The sequence below is a fragment of the Syngnathus acus genome, chromosome 12 (assembly GCF_901709675.1).
Source record: "Syngnathus acus chromosome 12, fSynAcu1.2, whole genome shotgun sequence".
Taxonomy (NCBI): domain Eukaryota; kingdom Metazoa; phylum Chordata; class Actinopteri; order Syngnathiformes; family Syngnathidae; genus Syngnathus; species Syngnathus acus.
In genome coordinates, this window is record NC_051097.1 from 11,344,438 (window position 1) to 11,364,491 (window position 20,054).

General features: G+C 52.0%; 1 protein-coding gene across 1 annotated transcript in view; it reads left to right on the forward strand.

Annotated features, from left to right (window-relative positions):
- Positions 1–3,765: 3,765 nt before the first annotated feature.
- Positions 3,766–20,054, forward strand: part of LOC119131270 (netrin-G2) — a 30,293-nt gene continuing 14,004 nt past the window's right edge. The window contains exons 1-3 of the mRNA XM_037265566.1: positions 3,766–4,026; positions 5,536–6,040; positions 12,262–12,905. Coding sequence (XP_037121461.1) covers positions 5,762–6,040; positions 12,262–12,905 — 923 coding nt within the window. The 5' untranslated portion in view covers positions 3,766–4,026; positions 5,536–5,761. The remainder of the gene's footprint in view (positions 4,027–5,535; positions 6,041–12,261; positions 12,906–20,054) is intronic.

Here is a 20,054-nt window from a genome sequence, read left to right on the forward strand (position 1 = left end):
TCTTGCCTTTTAGCCGCGCGGCGCTCCCAACAAACGTATCGATCGTGTTTACATTAACGGCTACACAGGCAGGCGGTGCAGCGGAGGAGAGGCCGAGCCTGCATGCCATGCCTGCCTGCCTGCGCCGCAGTCTGGAGCCGCGCATCATCATCATCATCATCATCATCATCTCGCGGCTCAGGGGCTAAGCTCCGGACGCGCCTCCGCCCGCCCACGCTGCCTCCCTGACTCTGAAAGCTGTGGGAAAGTTCCTTGAAAGGAGGTCAAGGTGCTGACCCGCTGCGCTGCGATGGGGCGTTTGCAAGCTACTAACATGTTTACGTTTACAGCGGCGCTAAAGCTAGCCTGCTATTTTGGCGAGACCTTCTCTGTGACTTTTAAGATCAGAAGCCATTGGGAACACCAAAAACTCAGCACGTAACCAAATACAGACTTTGAAAAGGAAAGATTTGTCAGAGAAATATCTAGCAGAGTAGAAAAAAAAAGGAAATACGTCAAGCAATCATTTAAGCACAGCAGGTTTCCAACAGACATTTTTATACGTGAAGGCCTCATGCAAAAGCACTGCTGTGTATAATCAGCAGATGTTCATGAAAAGAAAAAAAAATTGCGCTGGCTGGTTCAAACACACAGCAGTTGTGCCGTGCGCTGGTCAGCGGCTTGTTAGCGCTCGATGGGATGCATCGTGCGATTGAAACGCTACGGAAAGTCAACTTGTTAACTGCTGCCAGGCCAATTAGGCCAACTCGTACGTTTGTATTTAGCCGCATGTGGCCAGTAAACGACTAAAACGTCCACAACGGCCAGACGACACAGAACTAGACAGTAATGAGTCGATAAGGAAAAGTTTCAGAGTCAAAAACGCATGGCTCCGTTGCTGCGGCCCATCCGGAACTTGAATTGATTTGCTCGGGGTCCGCTTTCAAATGGAACTACTGGCTGGTGTAAATGCGTTTGTCAAGCGAGAGCACGGCTTAAAAATAGCCCATAATGCCATTACACGCCGTCATATCCATTTCTCTCCCATATATCCCAGCTCGACCCGTGACCCCGATCCATGAGATTCCGAAGACGGAAGCCTCATTACGCGCAATCCTCGGCTCGTTCACGTTTACCCCTCGCCCCTCCGGAAGGACGGCAATAAACACGACACCGCAAAAAAGAAATTGTAAGGCCACTCCACAATAAGAAAAAAAAAAAATCAGCTTGTACGGGCTAAAGAGTCACTTCCTGTCCCCAGTGATGACATCACCTGACCTTTCCCGCACACAAGCGGACGGGCGTTTTACGCAGCTCGGACGAGTGAGTAACGGCAGGGTCGCGACCTTTTGGGGCGGGGTGAGCAGATCAATGCGACCAAACGCTGCTATCGATCCAGCTGAATTTATCCCGCCCCTGCGACGGCTCCCCCCCTCCCCATCCCATGCCCTCAAAGTCAACACAGAGCCCCGGCAGTCGACGAGAGGAACTGTAACCCGCTTGACCCGAGAGCAGCGGAATAAATCTCACTCTCTCTCTCAGCAGCTCGGTTAATGAAGGACATAATGGCCGAAGCGCTGTTAGCGTGGCGGCTGCCGGGCCGGTAAATCTCCCGTCCATCTCGGGGGAGGGGGGGGGGGTGGAGCCTGCGCGTGAGCAACACTTTGCAGCTGAGCGGCAGCCGATAAATCTGACACCGGCGTCACCGTCAATAAAGTCGCACTTTGCACCCATTCACTGGACCAATTTTGCCAGTCCCCTTTTAAGTGATTTAAAGTCCGGCGACTAAATAACGCATTGTGTGTTACGTAAAGTGTTCCTATTTTTGTGCACGGCGCAAAGTGCAGTCGAATTGTAGAAAGGGGTGTTTGCGCCGTTGTGCGAGTGAACATTTGATTTCTCGCCAATCCTTTATCAATTAATAAAAAATAATAAACAATATAATAATAATAACAAATGAATCTATATTGAATTCAATTAATTGATTTCAAGAAGGATTCAGAGGGTAGTTTCTTTGACAGGAAGTGTGAAAGAGGCTCGTCCTGCTCACAAGACAGTGACACGTACAAAAGCAGAAATATTTGACCAATTAAGAATTCATTTTCAGTTCATTTCAAATATAATATCATAATCATGTCAAATATTCAAATGACACTGAGAAAAGCTGTGAAGCTGCCACGCCCGATGTCTGCAATAAACACACTCGACTTCTCTGTGTGCGCATGTACAGTGTGTGTGTGTGTGTGTGTGCGCGTCAGGTCTCCTTTGTGGAGCAGTTGGCCGGTGACGGTGCCTCCACGCGGGTGTCATCGCACGATCGGTGATCGATGCAAACCTTGTGGAGGTGCCTTTCACACACACACACACACACACACACACACACACGCTACCTCCGAAGGGTACAGTAACATCCTCATTTCGGCGTCATAAGTTAGCAACAAAAATTGTTGTTGTTTTCTATGGGGAAAAAGGATATTGTTCTTCGCAGAGGATAAAGAATACTAACTTTGTAGCATTTTTGTTTTCAAAATATCAGCAAAAAATACGATCGTGGAAACACAAGAATGAAAGTTGGGGGAGAAAAAAAACAAAACAATACAAGAGGCAAGCGTCAATGCCAACCGCCTCGACGGCTCTGCCTTGTGTGTGTGTTTTGGGGTCACTGGGGGGTTATTTTTGGCCTTCCCTGGTCGGCGATGCACCTGATGCAGGTGGAGAGAGCACGGCTTCCAAGGTGAAACTCCTAACTAGGAGTTGCTAGGAAACCACGACACGCGTGCGGCGTGTGTGTGTGTGTGTGTGTGTGTGTGGTTGTTTCCTGTTTGAAGCACACGCTACGACAGGTGGCGCGTCGTCTGATTCATTTCTGGCCAATATGGGGAACAAAAGGCCTGAAGCATGACTCCATTTAAACATACGGGGACAGAGATTACATTAGGTACACCCGCACTGCACTGACTGGTCGCCCGCCAAGTGCCGGCCGCAAACAAACTATCGAGCCTTGGCTGTGACTTGTCATGCATGACGTGAACACAAAGGTGCAACAAACCACATCACCACAGGTGGAAAGACTTTAAAATCCAAAGACGTGCAATTGTGCAATCATTTTTGTATCGAGTTGTTTTTGCATGAAATGCAAAAAAAAGTGTCAACAATTTTGGTTTTTGTTCCGAACGTTTTGCGTGATTTTACTCATTTATCTGGGTGGCTGTGAGGTGGGAATAATTTCATGGCTCATCGTGGGCTCACCTCTGCAACTTTGAACCGCAACGTTATTACACCGCTCGCCACCCGAAAGCTAATGTATTCATATCATTTTCCCAAGTGTAAAAAGATGTGTTAGATAAGGTCATTATGTGAGGGGGGGGGGGGGGAGTGGAGGCGGTGAGGGCGGGGGAGAAAAAAGACATCTGTGAAGAGGAGGACGAGGAAGAGGAGGAGGAGGTGTGCGTGCATGCATGCGTGCGGCAGAAACGAGTGCAGCTTTTGCATCGTTGCAGCTCGGGACCACTCGGGATGGGGACCGGGCGGGGTGCACCGGGGCGGGCTGGGGGTGGACGTCAGGACCGGATAGTGATTGAAAGTGATGGGCAGAAGGATTTAGCCTGGGCATTAGAGAGAGGGGCGGAGAGAGAGAAAGAGCGAGAGAGAGAGAGTGGGGGAGGGAGAGAGAGAGAGCAAGGGAGGGAGGGAGGCAAACGAACAAGCGAGCGAGCGCCCTTCAGCATCCCGCGTGAAGCTCGTAAAGGGAGCAAGAGGAGGAGAAAGAAGAGGAGCGAGAGAGAGAGAGAGAGCGAGAGAGAGAGGGAGGGAGGGAGAGAGGAGGAGGACGACAAGCAAGCCTTTCCCTCAAAGTCAACATTTTCTACTTTTGATACTCCTTTCTGGCGCCGCACCCTCGATGACGTCCTCGCAAAGCTCCTTTTTAATTTTCACTTGGATTTCGCCTCTTCACGACGGGCAGGAGAGGCGAGAGCGGATGATCGGCGCTGGTCCCGCCAAGAGAGGGGAGGACGGCCAGCGTCCCGCGGATGCACGCTGCCACTAGTAAGTGCACGACAGCGCAGCGAGCGCTCGCTAGACTTTTTCCTTGGGCTCGGCGGCCATTCGCACAGCCGAACGTGCGGCTTTTGGACTTTGGAGTGGGACAAAAGGGACGGGCTGCCTTGCCAGCCCGATTGGATTGAATTAAGACACAACTCCATGTGCTGTGTTAAGTAGGGCAAGGGGGGTGCAGGCGCCCCGGACAGGCGGGGGTTCGTTCAGCTCAAATCAGGGCTGTCCAAAGTTTGGGGAGAAAAATGTCTTTCAATGCCACTTTGAAATTCTCACTTTTCATTCAAGGCCGAGTCCGACACATGAGCGAGACAAATTTGAATGAAATCAATACGTTCTTGCTTTATGCCACAAATAGATCATTTATCATTTCATGGAATCATTTGAATTTCCACCACTTAAATCGATCAACGACACAAAAGTAATATTTTTTCGTCAAGTTCTGAAGACGCACCATTGAAAGTATCAATTCACGACGAGACAGAGCCAGTGCCGGTTCTGACAGATTTTGGGGTGGCTCGGTCCCGTATTCTAATTAGAATAGGTCCGCCCCTGCACCAAACAACAGTTCAGTCTCATCTCCACGTTTCACAATTATGCGGCAAGTTCAGCATTTTCACCTGACGATGTGTTCACTAGTCGGAGCGTCACGCAGAAAATAGTTTTCATTTGGAAAATCAATTTTGACATGCTACTATTTGACATAGCAAAGCATTTCTAAGGCAAAGTAAAGCGTTAAAAAAAATAAACCCATGAGATGCGGTCGTCACAAAAAGTCCCTGACACCCATTTTCTTTCTTTAAACTAAACTCGTTTGTTGAATTTTGAATATTTCGCAGAACAACAGAGGATGGACGCCAATCGGCCCCCGGGCCTCATTTTGAACACCTCTGCACTAAATGGAATAAGACAATTATATTCTGGGTGCTTTTTTGAGGTTTTAATTGGAAATGATTATTTTGATTGAAGAAATACTAATTCCAAATATCCCAAACTAAAAGTAGTGCCGTCGCAAAGAACAAATCTCGTGCCCACTTTTCTTCAACGGCTTTCTGACGTGACCTATTCTTTCTTTTCGTTATATATATATCTTTTTCAATTTTGTTGGCTTGAAATAGTTTTCAGAACGACCTTGTTAGTTTTTATTCATCAATATTTTCAACCAAAACCTCCCGAAATATTTTGCTGCCTCGGCGTGACATCATCTGGCGGCGCTTTTTTATTGGCTGCCGTCAGATGAAGTCGCTCCTCTGCCACGCCCACTAAGAAGGCCAAAATTCCCAGACAAGTTTTGGACCTTCCTTCGGATGGCACAAAAGCAAGACTGCCATTGATTTGGCCACAATGTCCGATCTTCATTATCATTGCACTGGGAAGTCATCTTGAAAGGCGACCAATCTCGGGTGTGCGCCAGCCCCCCCCCTAAGAGGATCACGTCAAGAGGATTTGCTTTGATAGCAACAAACAAGCGTCTAAACTTGTCATCTTGCACCTTCGCAGGACAATCCAGAGGTCCGGATCAAGCCGGAGGAGAAGCGCCCCCGCCCGCGGCGGCCGTGAGGCGCGGATCTGCGTGAGGGGCACTATGCTCACAGCGCACGCCCGGGTCATTCCCCAAAAGCTGCTCCAGGAAGTCCGAGCCAGAAAGGAAACGCGTCCCGGATCCCCCCCTAGTCGCTTCGTCGTCGGCCAGTGAAAGTCAGCCGAGGATGCCCCAGGTCTCCCTATGATCGGCGCCCCATGCGCGTCGGCCCTCCGCCTCGCCCTGCCCGCCCGCCGCCCCGCCATGCTTCTTCGGGTCGCGCTCCTGCTGCTGCATTGCTGGGCCTCCGCGCTGGGGCGCCAGTACGAACTGTGCAAGTCCCTGGTGAGCACGGATGACGGCTCCGTGTGGGAGCACTACGCGTGCCAGCCTCGCGCCGAGTCCATGAAGGACTACATGAGGATCAAGGTGGAGCCGGCCGGCATCACCTGCGGGAACCCGCCCGAGAAGTTCTGCACCCTGGTGAGTTTTTGCTGCCGCCGAGGGTTCGGTCGGGGCGGGGCGGGGCAGGGCAGGGGTGGGAGTCTTGCTTTCCCGAATGTGCCGGTGACATCATCCACTCGGCCACGCCCAGATTGTGATTTTCAACTCAAATGCAAAGATGCGCGGCAAGGACAATGAAGGGCAAAGCTCGGTGGGAAAACTCGTTAAGATGTCAGCAATATTTAACGCGGCCCAGCCTGCGGGCCACAACCGTCCTCACGGTATTCATATATTCAGCCTTTATGGACGAGAATTAAGCAGCTAACTCGTCAGGAGAGAACCGTCCCGTCAGCCGTGAGCCCAAAACTCTGGCGTGTTAACAAACAAGCCGCCGTCTCCCGTCCCGCGGGCTTCCGCCATCATTGGCGTCCGACAGGATGCGGCGGACGCTTAACGGTTAACGATTTGTTTCATGTAGACCAGGCGGAAACAAGTCTCCGGAAAGGCTCTCAGATGACTCCTCCAAAAGGGAGGGGGGGGATAGGGGTGGGGATAGGGGGGGTGGCGGCCGCAGCTGACGTATTGACGTCCGCCCCCTAATGGCTCGGGCCTGGAAAGTTCTCTGGCTCTGCTTCTGAGTGAGCTCTGATGAAATATTGATGGGCTCCTTAATGGGCTTCCTTGTAAGAAGGGTCGGCCCGTCCACGGTTGGGCGGGGTGGGGAGCAGCGGGTCCGAGTCAGCGCTTGAACGCCATGTCGGCGTCTGAGGCCGAGACGGTGAAGCCGAGCGCTGACAGTTTCCTTGGCCTCCGCCTCGCGTGGCCGGCATTCGCTGACTAATTTATGCCGACCATCTGAAGGCCACTTTTGCCCAAAAAAAAGAAAACTTTCACAGTATGTCTGCTCTTCTACTTTGGGAAATAGCCACCACATGCGTGGACTTTTAACTTCCGACATTTGTTTCATGAAGAAAAACGAACACAAGTTGCTAAGTCTTGTGCTGCCAAATAAAACATCAAAGTTTCAAATCATTTATTTGAGGGCAGGGTTGAAGTCAGTTATTTAAATATCGTCTTTTTTTTGTTTTCTTCACTTCAAATATTTAGTTTGGTGCCGATCCATTCTCTGCGTTTTTTTTTTCATTGAAATGCGATGGGCAGCATTGGTCAGATGATTCGTCGACGCGTTTGCACATTGGGATGGAGCCACGTTCATCTTCTCCCTCGATCATTTATTTACAGGAAAGATGCTTTCCCCCCCGCCTGAAGGATTTGGCAGCTGTACAGAAAAGTTGGACTTCTTATTTAATTGCCGCGCATTTGCATGCAATCCCACCAGTCGAGGGAAAAGTTGGGGCACAGGAAAAAGGGGGAGGGGGGAATCACCCCACGGGCAGAGCTGCTCGTCTTTAATAAGACTTCACACAAGCGACTGCGGCGAAAGATGCAAAATTGTGGCTTTTTTTGTTGTCGTCCCCCCTCCCTTTCCCCCCTCCCTTCCCCCCCTCGCTTTCCCCATCACCCCGTGTCTGCGCGTTCCTAAAAACTGGAGAGGATTCGGGCCGTATTTGATGTGAGGCTGCGCCATCCCCGCCTGCTTGCTTTCGCTTTACTGTACTTCCTCCACGGGGAGGCTGCTTTTTTTTTTTTTTTTTTTTTGATATCGCTCGTTATTTTTGTTCTTCTTTTTCGCCAGGAGTGCAAGAAACTCTGCCAAGCGCTAGCGCGCTCAGCGACTTGGCTCGTTCGCAGTCGCTACTGCGCCGTACTGCGCAAGATGGCCGTCGACGGCGAGCACAAACGGAGACGCTCCAATTCCCGCACAAATGAAACGCTTTGCCTGAGATTTGGGCGTGGCTCAATCGGATCACCCCTCCCCCACCAAATAAGAACACGGTTGGCTCGTTAGCTTAGCTTTGACTCCGCTCTAGAGCGCCTCGTTGTAGCGCCGCAATAACCCGCTGGGATATCGGAAATCAATCGATAAATCGGAGTTGAGCAGACCTTTGCGAAGCAGAACCGTGGCATTGGCACGATAGAACATTTTAAGCTCGCTTGTTATTCGGGCTTTGAAGGCCAAGCTTCCCAGTCGGCATTTCCGTCCAGCTCCGGCCCAGCGGTCGCCAACGGGCCGGCGCGGGAATATCAGCGCACGCGCCAGCGAGCACGTCGAAGAGACAAAAAACAACGCGCCTCCCTGCTCCACAACGCCCGTTTTAGAAGTCGGAAAGCAGCCAGCTCTAAAAATAGACTTGAGAAGGAGAATGGAGAGAAAAGCAGGAACGGTGAGGAAGCAAAGAAAAGGACGATGACAGCTGCTGGAGTGGATGGGCGGGCGGACGGACGGACGGACGAGTGGGCGCCACCCCCAACCCTCCCGTCCAGCTGTGGGCCTTCAAGGCCATACGAAAGGGCAGCCCCCAGTACACTGCGCCCCCCCACCCCACCCAAGCCAACAGTGGGCGGGGCCTACGAGAAGGGATGCAGCTTCTGGTGTTGGCAGAATGCGAGGGCAGTTCTAAGTGAGATTTGTGCCTGAGCGAGGCAGGACTAAGAGGGATCGGCCACAGGGGCTTAGACGCGCTGGCTGGGCGGAGTGTTTTGCGCCGACGGCTCGCAGTGTGGAGGGGAAGCGGCTCCGCCATGTGCGTGCAAACCTGCAAATGATTTGCAGTTGATGAAAAGTGCGCCAAGCATTTGTGCGGCCGCTATAACATTCTCAGCACGATGAATGTCATAAATGAAAAAGCAATATCCTTGGCTTTGGCCCCTCTGAGGCCTTTTTAACAGGAGGGTCATTTCACTTGATGCCCTCCCCCCCTCCCCAAACAAAATATATTGCGTGTTTTGCTCAGCGTTCCTTATACACTATATTCCCCTCGCTGCTAATATAACTTACAGAAGTGGCCGGGACAACGGGGGGATGAGGACGGAGAGCAAGACGCAGGAATGCTGTGTCACCGCCGGCCTACATTTGCACAAGATTCAAAAAGTCTGCATGTTTTACAACATGTACTTTGGGCTGTGCAGACACCTTTTATAGTTTCTCTCTCCGCATAATAACATTTCAAAAAGGTTGGAAAAGTGTATTTTAATCAGGACAAATAGCACTTGGTACTATTATATATAAAACAAATACTGTAAATACATACTACATTATAAAGAATTCAAACATTTGCGCATAATGAATCATTCCAATGGCCAATGTTGACTATTGTGACTCGCTGTTTATTTTCCGCACTATTGAGGATTATATTGTCTGTCTATGTGGTTGCCGCACTGATTGTGTTCAAAATATGACTCGTATATCGAAACAATCAATTGTTTCAAATCAACCAAAACAGGAAGTGGCTTAAAGCCGCGGCATCATGACGCCTGTTGTCGTGGAGACGGACGGGATGGCGGGGAGGATAATTGCTGGAGGGGCTTAGCAGTGCGGGCCACCTGCCGCAGCAGTTGGCTGGGAACTCAGCGCGTGTGTGTGTGTGTGTGTGTGTGTGTGTGTGTGTGTGTGTGTGTGTGTGTGTGTGTGTGTGTGTGTGTGTGTGTGTGTCCTGGCATAGATAGACTGAGCCGATGCTGGCAGAGCAGGACACGAAGGACATGCAGGGCACACAAAGGGCTTAAACGCAACCTTGCGTCCCTCATGGGAGGGATCATAAAAAATAGATAAATAAATAAATAAATAAAAGGCGCCCCGCCCTCTCTGGCGTACTGTATATGACTTCACATCCACTGTAGTTAATCCTCATAGAAGGTCAGAAGGAATGGCAGCATGTGTCATTTCCACCATTCCAGTTTGACATGTTTTAATGTTCCACAGTGGGTGCTTTCATTCATTTCGTTGACCAGCAAATTAATTTCCCTCATTCATCCATGCCTCCTCATTTTGTCTCAGTCAAAAAATATGCATCGGTGATTGCGGCAAAATCAAATCAAATGACCTGTTTTGTTGCTTTGCTCCAATGACGTTCCCGATGCGCGCCTGACGTCAATTTGAGGCGATGGCAGAAGGCCGTGCAGGTCCAAATGGCCGCCCGCAGAGATGGAGGAAAATGGATTCATGATTAAGCGCATGAATTCTTCTTCCGCAAGTGCAACATTCATCACAACAGTGTGTTGCAAACGGCGGCGGCGGCACCTCGAAAATAAAATCCAGTTCCCCTTTAAGAAGTATTGACAGGAGCCGAGCGCAATTCATTATCTGATGTAACCCCATTGCCATTTTTTATAGGGGAATTGTCATTGTCGCTATTGACTTGGAAGGAGGTTCTTTGGGTCACACAAAGGACTTTGCAAATGATTATTTTGAGCCTTCGTGTCCACGTCGGCGGCATCTGGGCCGGCGGGATCACTTTCAATAGGATTTGCAGGTGGCGGGTCACCGCGAGAACAACAAGCCGGCTAATCCCGTCCTCTGTGTGTAAACGCGTGTCCGAGCCGAGGTCAGCTGAGGCGACGGAACGCACTCCAAGCATTTTCTTCCGCCCGACTTTTCCCGCTCACCGCCGTCAACGTAAATCAGATGATGGAGCGTGTGGCCAGGCCTCGAAGGCTGGCGCTGTAAATTTCACTTTGGCTACCTTGGCCGTGAGTGACGGCTCACTTCCACAAACAAGCGTACGCGCCGCTTCCCAGAAACGGATGTACGACGGCGCTCGTAAAACTTGGAAGCGCTGCCGCTTTCAGAAAATCTCTCAAAGATGGACAGATCAGGGCGCGGACGATTCTCAAAAGCTGAGATTAGGTCGCTCGTAAAACACGCTGGCAGTTTTAACAAAATTCATTTTGCCATCGCTTGGAAAAGAACAAAAGCGTGTTCCATTTCACCGTTCGGCAGGATTCCAAGATCCCCGTTCCTCGTGCTCATTAGCTAGCTTTGCGCGTTGTTGTCGCGCAGGTTCAAGTCGCCGCCTCCCGCTGAGCGAGCAGCGGTCGCTTGCGACAAGAAGAACAAAAGTAGAGACAATATTAAATGTCGGCGGGGGGTGAAGGAACCGGCACGTGGTGGATTCCGAATGGAATCTAATTGAGGGGGAAACGCGCTTTGTGCAAAGCGAGGGGGTCGCTACGACTGGCTTCAAAACAACAAAAGCTTTTGGAAGTTCCAGATGAAATCGAGAAATGACGCAAGTTGGTAAAACACTGTCGTCGCCCGCCCGCTATCGGGCTAGCTAGCGCCGCGCTTGCTATCGTTCAGATCGATCCCAAAACGGAGACGTAAAAGGCAACGTAAAAGCGCCATAAAAGCCGGCCGTAAAACGATATGGCTTATCATGTCGTGCTGGAAGCGTGCCAGAAGAGCGAGCGAGCGAGCGTGCGAAAGGCAGGAGGCTTATTTTAAGACTCTCCATCAGGAGCTTGTTAACATCCAAAAAGAATATTGCATGAGCCGCGGCTCCAAGAAGAACCGACGGTATTAAATTCCGTTGCAGGTACGGAGCGGGGAAACGCCAATAATGCCTAATAACGATGGCTGACTATGTCATCGCTGCCGGACGATTAACCCGGCCGTACGTACAAATGATGGCAATTAGCGAGCCCTCTTTGATCCGACCAATGGCTATAACTAAATGTTGCGATGATAATCGGCCTTTCTGTGTCTTGCGAAGGTCCCCGTGGGGGGGCTTGATGATCATTACCACAGCGATAGCATCTTTTATTGCGCAAATGAAGAGAGCAAAAGAGAGACGACGGCGCGGCAGCTGCCGGGATCTCCTTGTGTCAATATTGAACTTCTGCGCCCATGTAAAATGTCAGACAAGCGGCTTACGTCTATTTCACAGAAATATCCGGCAGGCTCGCAACACGTCGGGCCGGCTAATCCGCGCCGGGGCATCCCGGGATTTTCGGGATGTAACGGAGTGAAATGATGAAGTCCGCTTAGCTGACACGCTTTCGGTACTGGGCCAGTGAAAGGAATTCTCTCACCAAGGCTGCGGTTGGCACGTCTGCCTCACAGTCAAAGGATCTGGGTTCAAATCTCCTGCATGTCCGTAGTGAGCTGGAGAATCCAGATCAGCGGTACAGGAAAAGGCTATTAGCAACCGGGCTAGCACACTCAGTACAGAAAAAGGCTATTAGCAACCGGGCTAGCACGCTCGGTACAGAAAAGGCTATGAGCAACCGGGCTAGCATTCGCGGTAGAGAAAATGCTATTAGCAACCAGGCTAGCCAAAGTGGCCAGAAACCGCCTCAACCAAACGAAAGAATACGTTTGTGATCTGACGGAAGGCCTCATCTCGTCTTTCTTCCGGTAGGAGAACCCGTACCTGTGCAGCGACGAGTGCGACGCCTCCAACCCCGACTTGGCGCACCCCCCTCAGCTCATGCAGGACCGCGAACGCAACGGCCTGCTGACCTACTGGCAGACGGTGACGTGGAGGCGCCACCCGGAGCCCCTGCTGGCCAACATCTCCATGTGGTGGAACAAGAGCCTGGAGCTCACCGACGACATCCACATCACCTTCGAGTACGGCCGGCCCACCGTCATGATCTTGGACAAGTCGCTGGACCACGGCCACTCATGGCAGGCGTACCAGTACTACGCCGACGACTGCCTGGAAAACTTCAACATGCCGGCCAAGCGCGTGCACGATCTGACGCCCGCCAACGTCACCCGCGTCATCTGCACCGAGCAGTACTCGCGCTGGGTGGGCTCCAAGAGCAACAAGAACGTCACGCTGGAGGTACGGGCGCGCTTCGCCGTCTTCGCCGGCTCGCGGCTGCACAACATGGACAGCCTGTACACGCGCATGGAGAGCATGAAGGGACTGAGGGACTTCTTCACCTTCACCAACCTCAGGCTGAGGCTCCTCAGGCCCGCCCTTGGGGGCACGTACGTGCAGCGGGACAATCTGCACAAGTACTTCTACGCCATCTCCAACATCGAGGTGCCTGCCAGGTGAGGCGCCCATTTTTTTTTTCGCCTCTCGTTTGTCTGCGACGACAAACGTAAAGCCACTTTGAACAGGAGCTTTTTTTGGGTGTGGAGAGTCAAAAGCTTTCTCCAAAAATAACAATTCTCGCATCAAGGGCCGAGTGATGGCGCCGGAATGTTTTTGGTTGGATTGAAGGAAGTAGAAAAGGAGATGAGATGGCGACGTCATAAAATGGCTGCTTGACGGACGGACGGACGGACAGACGGAAGGTTTTGGTGGAGGAGAAGAAGACGTTTGTCCTGTTTTCTCAATTCCTCTGTCAGATGGCACGGAAGATTTTGTTCTTTGGCTTTCGCCAGCCGGAAGTGACGGCCCGGCGAAACATTCGATTAAATCGATCGTCGGGCCCCTCCCACATCCGGAACGTTCAAAAGAAGCCGTACCGGCTGGCCGATCGACGCGTTGTCTGCCGTGACGGACCGACTCGCGATGACCCCATCGCTCCCGCCAGGACGATGATTAACGACACAAAGACGCGGTCTCGGTAGTCGGGCGCAAAGCGACGTGCGCGTGCGTCTGTGTGAGGATCTCTTACGTGGCAACTTTGTGACAGTGAAGGATGCTCGGGGCCGTCACGCGGGCCGCTTAGCAACCGCGGCGCGTGGCTCCAACCTTTCAGAATTATTATTCCAATCAATATGGCACGCTGACATTTGAATGGTATTTAACAGCCTTGTCGGGACCAGCCTGGACTCGGACGGCGGAAGGGGCCGGCGCCGCTTTTTCGTGCGGCGAGGGTCTCGGGGTGAGGAGGGAAAGTGAAAATGAGCGACAGTTGGGGGTAAAGGGGCGCGGCTTTTGTGCGTGCATGTGTGCGCGGGCGGCTGGTGTTTAATGAAGTCTTGGCTGGATGCTGACACAGCACACACACACACACACACACAAACAAGCCTCTGGCATCCCGTAAAAGGCCTGCAGGTATTGATCATGGCTACTTTTCAGTCTTGGCACAGAGGCGGAGCGAGGCGGGGCCGGAGCCTCAAAGGCCGACCAATCCAAGGTGGCAAATATGGATGGCCGGGTGGACGCCATCTTCAGCTTCCTCCGCCTTTGATAACGCAACTGTTGATGCGTGGCAGCGCGCCGGCGGCAGCAGGTGCCGCGTGGCGTCCGGGTGGGCCTTATCCGGTAACGGGGCTCCAAATATAGCCCCCGCGGAGATGACAGAAAGCCGCCGCTCTTCCGTCCCTTCCGCCCCGTAATGTAATCGCCTATCAATAAGTTATTCTGGGCGGCTGCTGGGAGTATTAGATGATGGTGCTGTGGGAATTATCCTGAGCAATACTGTACAATCAGGGCCGCCTGCTGCTTACGGCTGTGAAATTGATTTTTTTGGGTGGGGGGGCAGGACGATTAGTCAATGTTCCCCAGACAAAAGGCTAAGCTATTTCATCTCATCTCATCTGGTGTGGCCGTAGCAACACGTTGGGCTTCCCAATGCCTCCAATTTGAATAATGAATATTCGGCCCGGCCGCTGCCGCTCCGGCGAAATGGGTTTTCTAGACGACGGAGCCGAACGGCGGTGCGCCGCAGGTCGCGGCGGTAATGAGGTACGGCGCCATTATGGACGCAGAGGAGGGAGCTCGCTTCTTTGGACTGTTAAAAGCCATTCTTATTTTTTGGCACGGCGTCACCCGATCGGACGTTGGCGCGATTGTAAATTTAGCTTCCAAAACAAAAGACTCGGCAGTTCAACTGAAGAGCGGTCAAAGTTGGAGAAGGTCAGACAAAGTGCTAAAAGACAAACTGAAGGAGAATCAATAGACGATTGCGCAACCATTTGCTCACTCAAGGTTATCTGACAACAACAACGAGAGGCATCTGGGCCTTCTCCGTGCCTCTCCTTCCATTGGGGCCATTTCCATATCACATCAAAAGACAGAGAAGACGACTCCGAGTCGGAGATTGGAGCGTTTTAATGAAATAAGACGCGGGTCATGCGCCGGGTCTTTCTAATGGAATCAAGCCAAGGCTGGAAGCTCAGGAAGAGCCGACTAAGTGGATTAGGCCCAAGACGGAGGGAGGCAAGGAGATTGAGCCCAATGACCAGGAAGTCACCATCGTTTTTCTCCCCCCCCACCCCTATCCGTGTCGCTTACCCGCTGACTTTACACTTTGCTTTGACTGCTTGATACGAGCAGATGATCTATGAAGGAAGCCGGCCGCCGTCAGCAGGAAAGACTTACAACAATCTCGGCCGGCTCCAGCTCAGCCGGCAGCTTTCTTTCTCATTTCGGCCATCTTTTCATTCTAATCGAATTTACTACCCGAGTTCATCTTGGAAATTAGCACCGCGTTCAAATGCTAACGCAAGTCAGCGTTTCTTCATATGCGAGCAGCAGACAGACGGCGGCCATTTTGAAAGTTGCAGCCAAAGCCAACTCTCCTGGCGAGGCAGGCGCTGTTGTTTGCCGCGGCGCCGTGGCGACAGGTGCCACCCGAGCCTTTTGGAAGGCTCCATTTCTTTTTCCGCAAAACCAGATTCACTTCTGTAAATAGCAGAGAACTTTGCTTATCTGCTGATGACGCTGGAGACGGCTTTGATTGACACTAGGCGGGATTTGGCTTTCCGTTTTCACCACTGACAGCAGCTAGCGGCTTGTCTCGCTAACACGCCGTCAACAATGAAAGATTTTAATGGCCGCCTGAGGAAAAGCGCAAGCGATGATTTGGACACTCTCATCGAGAACAAGCGGTGAGCGAGTTTCCCGCTAGTAAACGTGGAACACCCGGGGTTAGCCGAGATGATTAAAAAGTAGACAACCTCTTGGAGAGGTCCGAGAACCTTGAATGACTCAGTCACAGCGCCTCCGGAGTGAGACTAATTAGACCCCGACCGGCTTACGGGGACTTCCCCTGCTACAAAGGTTTATTGTCCGGGCGCCGTTGAGCTCGCCGCCGCTGCCCCGGGGCTCGTCCGTCTTCCGTCAACACGTGGCCGGCGTCCTTTGCACCCCCTCCCCTCATCTTTTGATTAGCCGCGGCTTTGACTTTGCAAAGCGACTATTTTGGAATAAAAGTTTTCCCCGCGCGTGTCCTCTGCCGACGTGAAGGTGAGCGTACGGGAGGTATAAGCCCGGATCAAAGGCAGAGCGGGAAAGAACGAGGGAGGCAGATGATGGATTAACTGCTAGTTTCACGGGACGAGCCGGGCGCGTGCGCATGCGTGTGCGCCATTGCGCCGCAAATGATGTGAGGCCGGCCGGCCGGCTCAATATTACCAGGGAGGCCGTTGACGCGGCCGACCCTTTGCGCTCTTTCGCCCTTGGCGACATTTTTCGCCAAACGAAGGGCGAATCTATTGCTGCGCTGCTTTCAAAGCCAAAGCAACGTAAGGTCGCCACCTACAGGGCACTGTGAGTCATTCCGGTGGCTTGCAAATCGGAATTCCGAGCTTGACAAATATATTCATCGCTGGCATTATACGGTTCCAAATGATTGGATTACAAATTATTTTCTGGACCCCTAAACGGCGACTCGCCATCCCTCGGGAATCTGAGTTGAAAATCGCAAATTGACGAGCCCAACCCGGAAAAACGGCCCGGTGTCAAAAGCGTCCTCGTATGTGATGATTTATGAGACGACGCTTGTAAGTGATTTGATCATCGCGGTTGAGGAAAGGCAAAGTCAGCAAATTCCGGGCTTAGCCGCAAAATGGCCATTCTCTCAAACACGCAAATACAATCAAAAGTGCTCCCCACTGGCGCCTGCGCTGCATCTGACATACGAGGGGAATCTCTCGCTGCCGCCGGCGCTCAGATGCTGAAAGGCAGCACGAGGCCGGGGAAGGCTGTCCTCGGCTTGAACGCTAATTTGCGTCGCATCATTAGCGGCACCTCAACTTTCAAAGCGCATAAATAAGCGGGACTGCGGGCGCCGTTTTTAGCTTACGAACCACACCTACTTTGATGAGACGTCCTCAGATTGCCCCCCGCCCCCAATACAAAAAGAAAAACTTAAAACTGCACGGCGGTGTCGTCACCTGGCCCCTTTGCCCCCCCACCCCACCCCGCTCGCCCCTCCCGCTTTGCGGCTTGGGAAGCTCTCGTCTCGCTCTGACTAATGATGTTCTCTCAGTCTCAAGGTTTTAGCGGGATAATTATATTAACCCTTGTCCTCTGGCTGATCCCGGCCGGCTCAGCTCCTTCTCCCCGGACAGCCTCTCTTGACACAGTCTCGGCAGAATTACACGTTAATACAAGCAAGGGCGCCCTGCGCTTGTGTGTTTTGTTTTTTCCCAGGCGTTGGCTCGGCTTTGTCATTGAAAAGGAGCTCGGCGTTGTTTTCTCGCCAGGCGCGAATCCCCCACAAAGTTCGCGCGGCGGCCACTTTGCATCAAAGCCGAGGCCCGCGTCTCTTCTCTTGTCGACAACAAAGCTCGGCGGTCCGACGCGAGATCCATCACCTCGGGGGCTTTGAGGACTCGTTGGGGGATTTGCACAATAGGCAGAACCTCCGCTTAAACTCCCGGCTGCCGTCCTGGACATTTTTGTCTCTTCATCACTTTTGCACTCACTTTCACTTCTTGGTGCGCTTTACAGTTTGCCTACGCGACTAGTATCTTAAATGTTTTCCTTTTTGCGTCATTTCTCAACTGTTGCCATACATGCTGCTAGCAAAATCCAGACAGTAAAAATCTAGTTTAAAAAGAAATAATAATAAGCTAGAAAAGATTCAGTCCTCTGATGCGATTTTGGCCCGGCGGACCTTGTGGGGAAAGCTAACATTAGCACTTAGCCAGAGCGGCATGTGTAGATGAATTAATGAGGGTCACTGGTGCAGTGGTCAGCAACTTGTGAAGGTCCTTCCATTCCGGGCTAACGCTATGCGCAGCAGAATGCATTTTCATGTGCTGCTTTGTTGCAGCTCCTCAACTGCCGTCTCAACTTTTTTTTGTAAACAATCAAACATTAGAGAAGTCAACGAACGAACGATGCGAGTGAACTATGCATATATTTTTAAATGCTTGAACAACAACAGCTGTGTAAAGGAAAAAAGCAGAAAGCAATCAGAAGCAATGATCAGAACAGCAAATGGCAAGATGACAAACAAAACGGCACTGAATAAAAAAATTATAATAATGCAGGAAAACGTGCATTTTAGCGCAAGAGCCAAAGACGGAAGGAGCCCGCCTGGCGTGTCCTTTGAGGTCTGGACTTGAGGACACCATGTGCCCGGCCGGCCTCCATTATTCAGCGTGTAGTGTGCATACTTGACAACGCCGGTGGCTCAAAGCGGGCCCGCCGCGATCCGACCAATCGGATCGGAGAGCTCTCGGGTGCGTGCCGAGGCACGAACACCGCTGCCATTTACGGACTCTCTCATAAATAATTTAGCGTCGCCCTCGACATGCAAAGTTGACGTATAGGGAATATCGTCTGCGAGCAAACGCAACTTTTAGATGACGAACGAATAATGAACAAAAGACGAGCGCATCCAGTCCAAGGTCGAGCGAGGTCATTTGAAGCGTTTTGGCAGAAAAGGGAAGCTGAGGCAGAGGGTTCCGGATCCCGCCCGCCCGGCCGCCGGTGAGGAAAAGGAGCGATGCTGGGCGGTACTAGGGGAAAATCGATCGTCTCCCTTCGGCGGGAGAAATTTATGAAGCTGCAACATAAACGCAGTCATGTCCAATTAGCCTCTGGGAATTTACAAGGCGGCGGGGCGGGGTGGGGCGGGGCAAGGACGGGGGGGCGGCCGATAAAGACTTGAGTTGAAAGCAATAAGGCGTGCGTGCGAGCAATCAATGATCGCGGCTTGACGCGGTTCCCTCGCCTCGCTCGGTCGCTTCCCGCTGCGCTGGTGACGGGACGCCGCAGCGACTTATGTAGCAGTGATTGGCCGTAACGGAAAGCAGCACCAGCAGGAGGCGCAATGCAAGACGTGGCCTGATTCGGACAGATTTTTTTTGGTTTTTGGCTTGGGCATCCACATTGGACTCCAAAAATGTGTACAAATTATATTTGAAAAACCGGCGAGCATGGCGTCCCCAAACACACACACACACACAAACTCTCCGACTGGAGCTAGCACACAGCGTAGCTTCGGGGCTTCACACAATCAAAGCGGTAAAGATATGACACGGCGCAGCACAAGTTGGCAGGCAGAGTTTGAGAGAAAGAGCGGCGGCGCGTTCTCCGCCTCGGGACGGCGAGATGGGGAATGGGCGACTACAGCAAAGAGAGCGATAAAGGCCCATTAACGGCTGCTTCCAGCTCACAGCTCCCCCTTGATGTTTGTTTAGCTTTCCTCGTATTTAGACCCGTAATTGCGACGCGTCTGAAAACAGGCGGCGGCGCCGTCATTCGGGACACGACTTCACACAGACACGTGCTCAGAGCGCAGCCACGGTCCGGGCGGGGCGAAACCCGTCATTGCGCGATCTCGAATTCACGTCAGTGCCCGCAACACGATGGTTTTGATTGTCGAAGCTGCTCGGCCGGTGTTGCAATAGCGCTCGCTTGAATCGGCGTCACGTCGATGCTAATTTCCGTAAATGGAGTTTCCCAGTATACGTTAGCATTAAGCTCACACGGAATGAAACCGTTTCAATACATCACGCTTCTCTGATTTCCTGACAACGAACTTGAGGAAGTACGGCGGCGGCGGCGTGAGAACAGGCGCTCGCTAAGGGATACCCGCAAAAGTTTGTTTTAATAAGTTGAAGTGTGTTTAAAACCTAACGCTTTAATCTTTGTGACGGCCTACACAGTCAAACTTTTGCAACGAGACAGGCGGAGAGTTTTAGAAGAGTAGACGCGGCGATGAATCGGCCGCTGTCACTCACTCAGCGCGGGCGTTTGTCGCCTGGCGGCCCGTTCGGAACACACCTGTCTCATTTCGCCAAAACGTCGGAGCTCCCGTGGCGTGTACGCTAACACACACGAAAAAAAAAGAAATGTTCAATTTCCCTCGTCGTTTCGGCGGACAGCTCGTTTCCCTCGCCGGCCGAGGCGAGACACCCGTCTGATGGATGGCGCCTGCCGCGTCCCGTCAGCTCAAGCGCTTGATCAGACACAAGAGGTATAGATTTAAAAAAAACTTTTGGAACATAACTTAGCGAGGTAAAGTCCGGTGGTGTAGAGCGATTTTGCAAATAAGGTGAGATGGGATC